The 8498-nt window shown below is 48.0% G+C and overlaps 1 protein-coding gene across 1 annotated transcript in view; it reads right to left on the bottom strand.

Annotated features, from left to right (window-relative positions):
- zeb2a (zinc finger E-box binding homeobox 2a) overlaps positions 1 to 6016 on the bottom strand; it is a 26415-nt gene extending 20399 nt beyond the window's left edge. Inside the window, exon 1 of the mRNA XM_061088941.1 lies at positions 5710 to 6016. Within this exon, the coding sequence (XP_060944924.1) occupies positions 5710 to 5767 (58 nt within the window). The 5' untranslated portion in view covers positions 5768 to 6016. The remainder of the gene's footprint in view (positions 1 to 5709) is intronic.
- Positions 6017 to 8498: the final 2482 nt, after the last annotated feature.

The raw sequence follows: 8498 nt of genomic DNA, 5'->3' as shown, positions 1-8498 counted from the left end.
TGAATATTTACAGTATTATGATGATTATTTATGATTTACTTAAGTAGACTATCCTCATTGTCGTGTAAGAGCAGCCCCCCCCCCCCAGCAGGAAAAGAGTCTCAACTTTGTTTACGTAACTTTTAAATCTTCAGGACAAACCTGGTCGGACGTCTGTATGAAGATGATTCAAACCAATAAAAACTTTATGTTGATGAAACTAGTCACTGCTGCCGTGAGTCGTTAAGTGACACCTGGGAAAACCCCTTTTTCAAGTGCTTTGATTGATTTGAGGTGGGCGGGGCTTGGAGCTGTCGGATAGAGGTGTGTAAGGGGGGGGGTGGGGGGGCGGTCTGGACACCACAGATGTCATGACACCTAAATCCAGCCATCCGTTATTGATTGTTCCATGTGTGGTCGACCTTGCCGCAGGAGCACAATCAACCGTTTCCGTGAGGGGAGGGGCCAATGAGAAGAGGAGGGGCCAATGACAAGAGGAGGGGCCAATGACAAGAGGAGTCACTGAACCTGAACAGGTTCGTCTACACCGGGTAAAAGTGTGTATGTGAAAGTGTGTATGTGAAAGTGTGTATGTGAAAGTGTGTATGTGAAAGTGTGTATGTGAAAGTGTGTATGTGAAGTGTGTATGTGAAAGTGTGTATGTGAAAGTGTGTATGTGAAAGTGTGTATGTGAAAGTGTGTATGTGAAAGTGTGTATGTGAAAGTGTGTATGTGAAAGTGTGTATGTGAAAGTGTGTTTAATATAACATCTATTGAAGACAAAGAATATCATAATAAAAAAACAAAGTCTAATGTGTAAAGTTAAAAGCGAATCATTTTATTTCAGTTTAACGATTTGTATTTAATTATATATTTTATTTTTAGTTCTGATAAAGCAGTGACCCCCCCCCCCCGACGTTGATGTGTAATGCTGACTGAATGGGGGGGGGGGGGGGTGCATGTCAGTCACCTTGCACTGATGCATCATGGGACGTGGACACGTGTAAGGAGTTGTTGTTGGCGACACAGAGACAAGCCCCCCCTCCCCGTTACAGTACTGCAGGGTGATATTGTCATCGATGATGTCATCTCAACATTTATGATCTGCCCCCCCCCCCACCGTGAGGAGCAGATACAAAAACTCATAAAATTCAGATTATTTCTTGTTCAAGAAATTTGTGAAAAAATCTTCAATCTAGAAAAAAGAAAGATTCTGGATCAAAAAAAATCTAGAAAATAATACAAATATAATAGAAGAGACGTCTGAAAAGTTTTTAAAATCAGCTGCTACAAAAACAATTAGAATAATTCAGAATTGTTTTGAAAGAAAGATTCTATATTTTTTACCTTGATTAAAGGACTGAAGGTTTTGTTCTGTTTCTCTCTCTAGGTCGTTATGAATATTATTAATATCTCTCGCCCGTCGTCCTGTAATCCAGCTGGGGGGGGGGCACACACCTTCACTATTCTTTCTTTTCTACTCGACCATCTCTCCATCTCGTTCTCTCTTCCACACGCGAGGCGGGGGGGGGGGGCGGGGGGGTCTAAGTTGTGATTAAGAACGAGAAGCTTTTCTTTGTTTTGCCCTGAGGGGGGTGTGCACCGGGGGGGGGGGGGGGGTCACTCTGCAGGTTTAAAGGTCACATGACCTCTGACACTAAATAAAAACAAAAACATCACAAATAACTGACCATTAATTTTCAATAGAGACGTCAAAAACACAACGAGACAAAAACAATGACTTTGCTGTGAGATGTGGAACGAATGATCCCAATCCAAACTACAAGACAGACTAGAGGACAGACTAGTGGACACACTAGAGGACACACTACTGGACACACTAGAGGACACACTAGAGGACAAACTACAGGACAGACTACAGGACAGACAACAGGACAGACTACAGGACAGACTACAGGACAGACTACAGGACAGACTACAGGACAGACTACAGGACAGACAACAGGACAGACTACAGTACAGACTACAGGACACACTAGAGGACACACTACCGGACACACTACAGGACAAACTACAGGACAGACTACAGGACAGACTAGTGGACACACTAGAGGACACACTAGAGGACACACTAGAGGACACACTAGAGGACACACTACAGGACAGACTACAGGACACACTAGAGGACAGACTACAGGACAGACTGGAGGACACACTAGAGGACAGACTAAAGGACAAACTAAAGGACACACTACAGGACACACTGGAGGACACACTAGAGGACAGACTAGAGGACAGACTACAGGACAAACTACAGTACAGACTACAGGACAGACTACAGGACAGACTACAGGACACACTACAGGACAGACTACAGGACAGACTACAGGACAGACTACAGGACACACTAGAGGACAGACTACAGGACAGACTAGAGGACACACTACCGGACACACTACAGGACAGACTAGAGGACAGACTACAGGACAGACTACCGGACACACTACAGGACAGACTAGAGGACAGACTAGAGGACACACTAGAGGACAGACTACAGGACAGACTACAGGACACACTAGAGGACAGACTACAGGACAGACTAGAGGACACACTACCGGACACACTACAGGACAGACTAGAGGACAGACTAGAGGACACACTACCGGACACACTACAGGACAGACTACAGGACACACTAGAGGACACGACTACAGGACACACTGGAGGACAGACTACAGGACAGACTACAGGACAGACTACAGGACACACTACAGGACACACTAGAGGACAGACTACAGGACAGACTACAGGACAGATTACAGGACAGACTAGAGGACACACTACAGGACAGACTACAGGACACACTACAGGACACACTACAGGACACACTACAGGACACACTACAGGACAAACTACAGGACAGACTAGAGGACAAACTACAGGACAGACTACAGGACAGACTACAGGACAGACTACAGGACACACTACAGGACAGACTACAGGACAAACTACAGTACAGACTACAGGACAGACTAGAAGACAAACTACAGGACAGACTACAGGACAAACTACAGGACAGACTACAGGACAGACTACAGGACAAACTACAGGACAGACTACAGTACAGACTACAGGACAGACTAGAAGACAAACTACAGGACAGACTACAGGACAAACTACAGGACAGACTACAGGACAGACTACAGGACAAACTACAGGACAGACTACAGTACAGACTACAGGACAGACTAGAAGACAAACTACAGGACAGACTACAGGACAGACTACAGGACAGACTAAAGGACACACTACAGGACACACTACAGTACAGACTACAGGACAGACTACAGGACAGACTACAGGACAAACTACAGGACAAACTACAGTACAGACTACATGACAGATTACAGGACAGACTACAGGACAAACTACAGGACAAACTACAGTACAGTCTACATGACAGATTACAGGACAGACTACAGGACAGACTATAGGACAAACTACAGGACAGACTACAGGACACACTACAGGACACACTACAGGACACACTACAGGACACACTACAGTACAAACTACAGGACAGACTACAGGACAGACTACAGGACAAACTACAGGACAAACTACAGGACAGACTATAGGACAAACTACAGGACAGACTACAGGACACACAACAGGACACACTACAGGACACACTACAGGACACACTACAGAACAAACTACAGGACAGACTAGAGGACAAACTACAGGACAGACTACAGGACAGACTACAGGACAGACTACAGGACACACTACAGGACAGACTACAGGACAGACTACAGGACAGACTACAGGACACACTACAGTACAGACTACAGGACAGACTACAGGACAGACTACAGGACACACTACAGGACAGACTACAGTACAGACTACAGGACAGACTAAAGGACACACTACAGGACACACTACAGTACAGACTACAGGACAGACTACAGGACAGACTACAGGACAAACTACAGGACAAACTACAGTACAGACTACATGACAGATTACAGGACAGACTACAGGACAAACTACAGGACAAACTACAGGACAGACTATAGGACAAACTACAGGACAGACTACAGGACACACTACAGGACACCCTACAGGACACACTACAGGACAAACTACAGGACAGACTAGAGGACAGACTACAGGACAGACTACAGGACACACTACAGGACAGACTACAGGACAGACTAGAGGACACACTACAGGACACCCTACAGGACACACTACAGGACAAACTACAGGACAGACTAGAGGACAGACTACAGGACACACTACAGGACAGACTACAGGACAGACTACAGGACACACTACAGGACAAACTACAGGACAGACTACAGGACAAACTACAGGACAGACTACAGGACAGACTACAGGACAAACTACAGGACAGACTACAGTACAGACTACAGGACAGACTAGAAGACAAACTACAGGACAGACTACAGGACAGACTACAGGACAGACTACAGGACAAACTACAGGACAGACTACAGTACAGACTACAGGACAGACTAGAAGACAAACTACAGGACAGACTACAGGACAGACTACAGGACAGACTACAGGACAAACTACAGGACAGACTACAGTACAGACTACAGGACAGACTAGAAGACAAACTACAGGACAAACTACAGGACAGACTACAGGACAGACAACAGTACAGACTACAGGACAGACTACAGGACAGACTAGAGGACACACTACAGGACAGACTACAGGACAGACTACAGGACAGACTAGAGGACACACTAGAGGACAGACTACAGGACACACTACAGGACAGACTAGAGGACAGACTACAGGACAGACTACAGGACAGACTACAGGACAAACTACAGGACAGATTACAGGACAGACTAGAGGACACACTACAGGACAGACTACAGGATCCTGCCGCACATCGTCCACTCTTCGTATTTTCTCGCCTCTTCTGATGCAGTTTTTTTTTTCTTTATTTTTTTCAAAATGATTCTTATTGAAAATTGTCATTTTTTATGAGAAAAAAATAATTTTGAAAAATTATAATGTTTTGGGAGTTTCTTCCTCATGATGTTATTTTACAAAAAGGTTGATTTGATCTTTACGTGAAATGGACATGTTCTGTTTTACAGAGAATCTGAAATCGACGCTCGGAGAAAAAGAGAAGTCCCCGAGATGCAGAGAATCAAAAACATTCACATTTAATTCTACTTTAACAGTCAGTAACATTTTATTTTAACTTTTTAATTTTAAATTTAATTGTCACAATACCTTTTTTATCTGGTGAAAAAAATTATCATTTTTGTGTTGAAATTACGGAATGTTCATTTAATGAATTTAAGTCATTTCAGTTATTTTTATTTTGTGTAAAACTTGTGAATTTTGAATTTATAAATTCCTTACATTTTTTTCAATGAAAGAGAAAACTTTAAAAAAAACTAAAATCAGACATAAAATATAACATGAAAAATAAAACAAAAAATTAAGAAACGAAATTAAAACATTATCACTTCTATTAATTTACAAATGCATTTAAATCATTAGAAATTTTTTTTTTCTTTTGGTTTAAACCTCTCTCAAGACATTGAATGCAAGCGCACCTGCAATAAAAACTAACGGTTTTCCCAGAGTCCCGTCCCCGTCCCCGTCCCCGTCCCCGTCCACCGGCTCCAGGTCCGTACACACGGGCCCGTTACAGAACTTTGGGGGGGGGGGGGGGTGCTTGCGGGAGTTTGTTTTGCGTGTGTCTCTTACCGCTCGTCCTCCGCGGGTTCGCCTGTTTGCGTCTCTTGCAGCGCGGACTCTCCGCCATGATCCGCTTCAGTGATCAGAGTCCAGTCCGCATGGGGGTCCTCGATCCGGCTCCTCGATCCGGCTCCTCGATCCGGCTCCTCGATCCGGCTCCTCCCGCTCCTGACAACCAGCACAAACACTTAATCCCGGTTCAGACCCGGTTCAGACCCGGTTCAGACCCGGTTCAGACCCGGTTCAGACCCGGACCCACTCTACTCTGACGGGTCTGGTCCGAGTCCCGGACTTTGTCTGATTTTACTTTGTTTAGTTGGAGCGAGAACCCGCAGCTCGTGCCCGAGACATCTGAGCTGCGAGGAGCGTCTGTGGTCTGACAGGGAGGAGACACACACACACACACACACACACACACACACACACACACACACACACACACACACACACACACACACACACACACACACACACACACACACACACACAGAGAGAGAGAGAGAGTCACACACACACACATACACACTCACAGAGGCACAGACACACACACACACACACACACACACACACACACACACACACACACACACACACAGAGAGAGAGAGAGAGAGAGAGAGAGAGAGAGAGAGAGTCACACACACACACACACATACACACTCACAGAGGCACAGACACACACACTCACAGAGGCACAGACACACACACACACACACAGACAGAGACACACACACACAAACACACACTCACAAACACACACACACACACACACACACAGAGACAGAGACAAACACACACAGAGACACACACACACACACACTCACAGAGACAGAGAGACACACACTCACACACACACTCTCTCTCTCTCTCTCTCTCTCTCTCTCTCTCTCTCTCTCTCTCTCTCTCCTCCGTCGTTAAACACCTGGATCGGGAGCGCGCTCTCCTCTCACCTGGACGCGCAGGTAGAGCAGGTGAATGCTTCGCTCTGATTGGCTGAAAGGAAACAGACCTGTCCGCGTGTCCGCGTGTCCTCGCTGATGATGCACAACAGAACGTGCAGCTGCAGCGCGTGCACGCGCCCGGTGCGTGACGCTGCAACACAAACAGGCGCGGGAGCTCTTAGCTGCGCGCGCCACCTATCGGCAGGAGGAGGGACACCCCCCCCCACTCGCTGCTGATTGGTTCACAGGTGAATCACCTCTCACGTGCACACGCCTCAGTGTGACGTGGGTCTGAAGCTTGAGATGAATAATAAATATTCATATTAATCATAATTCATAAATCTAATATTAAATAATCTAATCAATAATATCTAATATTAAACCAGTAAAAGAGAATGGATTCAGTTTTATATAAAGTCTTTGTCAGAGAGACAGGACGCAGACAGACGGGACGCAGACAGACAGGACGCAGACAGACAGGACGCAGACAGACAGGACGCAGACAGACAGGGCGCAGACAGACAGGACGCAGACAGACAGGACGCAGACAGACAGGACGCAGACAGACAGGACGCAGACAGACAGACAGGACGCAGACAGACAGGACGCAGACAGACAGACAGGACGCAGACAGACAGGACGCAGACAGACAGGACGCAGACAGACAGGACGCAGACAGACGGGACGCAGACAGACAGGACGCAGACAGACAGGACGCAGACAGACAGGACGCAGACAGACAGGACGCAGACAGACAGACAGGACGCAGACAGACAGACAGGACGCAGACAGACGGGACGCAGACAGACAGGACGCAGACAGACAGGACGCAGACAGACAGGGCGCAGACAGACAGGACGCAGACAGACAGGACGCAGACAGACAGGACGCAGACAGACAGACAGGACGCAGACAGACAGGACGCAGACAGACAGACAGGACGCAGACAGACAGGACGCAGACAGACAGACAGGACGCAGACAGACAGGACGCAGACAGACAGACAGGACGCAGACAGACAGGACGCAGACAGACAGGGCGCAGATAGACAGGACGCAGACAGACAGACAGGACGCAGACAGACAGGACGCAGACAGACAGGACGCAGACAGACTGGACGCAGACAGACGGGACGCAGACAGACAGGACGCAGACAGACAGGACGCAGACAGACAGGACGCAGACAGACTGGACGCAGACAGACAGGACGCAGACAGACAGGACGCAGACAGACAGGACGCAGACAGACTGGACGCAGACAGACGGGACGCAGACAGACAGGACACAGACAGACTGGACGCAGACAGACGGGACGCAGACATACGGGACGCAGACAGACAGGACGCAGACAGACGGGACGCAGACAGACAGGACGCAGACAGACTGGACGCAGACAGACGGGACGCAGACAGACAGGACGCAGACAGACTGGACGCAGACAGACGGGACGCAGACAGACAGGACGCAGACAGACAGGACGCAGACAGACAGGACGCAGACAGACTGGACGCAGACAGACAGGATGCAGACAGACAGGACGCAGACAGACAGGACACAGACAGACAGACAGGACGCAGACAGACGGGACGCAGACAGACAGGACGCAGACAGACTGGACGCAGACAGACAGGACGCAGACAGACAGGACGCAGACAGACGGGACGCAGACAGACGGGACGCAGACAGACAGGACGCAGACAGACAGGACGCAGACAGACAGGACACAGACAGACAGACAGGACGCAGACAGACGGGACGCAGACAGACAGGACGCAGACAGACTGGACGCAGACAGACAGGACGCAGACAGACAGGACGCAGACAGACGGGACGCAGACAGACGGGACGCAGACAGACAG

This window comes from Limanda limanda, chromosome 16 (assembly GCF_963576545.1).
Source record: "Limanda limanda chromosome 16, fLimLim1.1, whole genome shotgun sequence".
Lineage (NCBI taxonomy): Eukaryota > Metazoa > Chordata > Actinopteri > Pleuronectiformes > Pleuronectidae > Limanda > Limanda limanda.
This window is presented reverse-complemented; position numbering and strand designations above follow the sequence as displayed.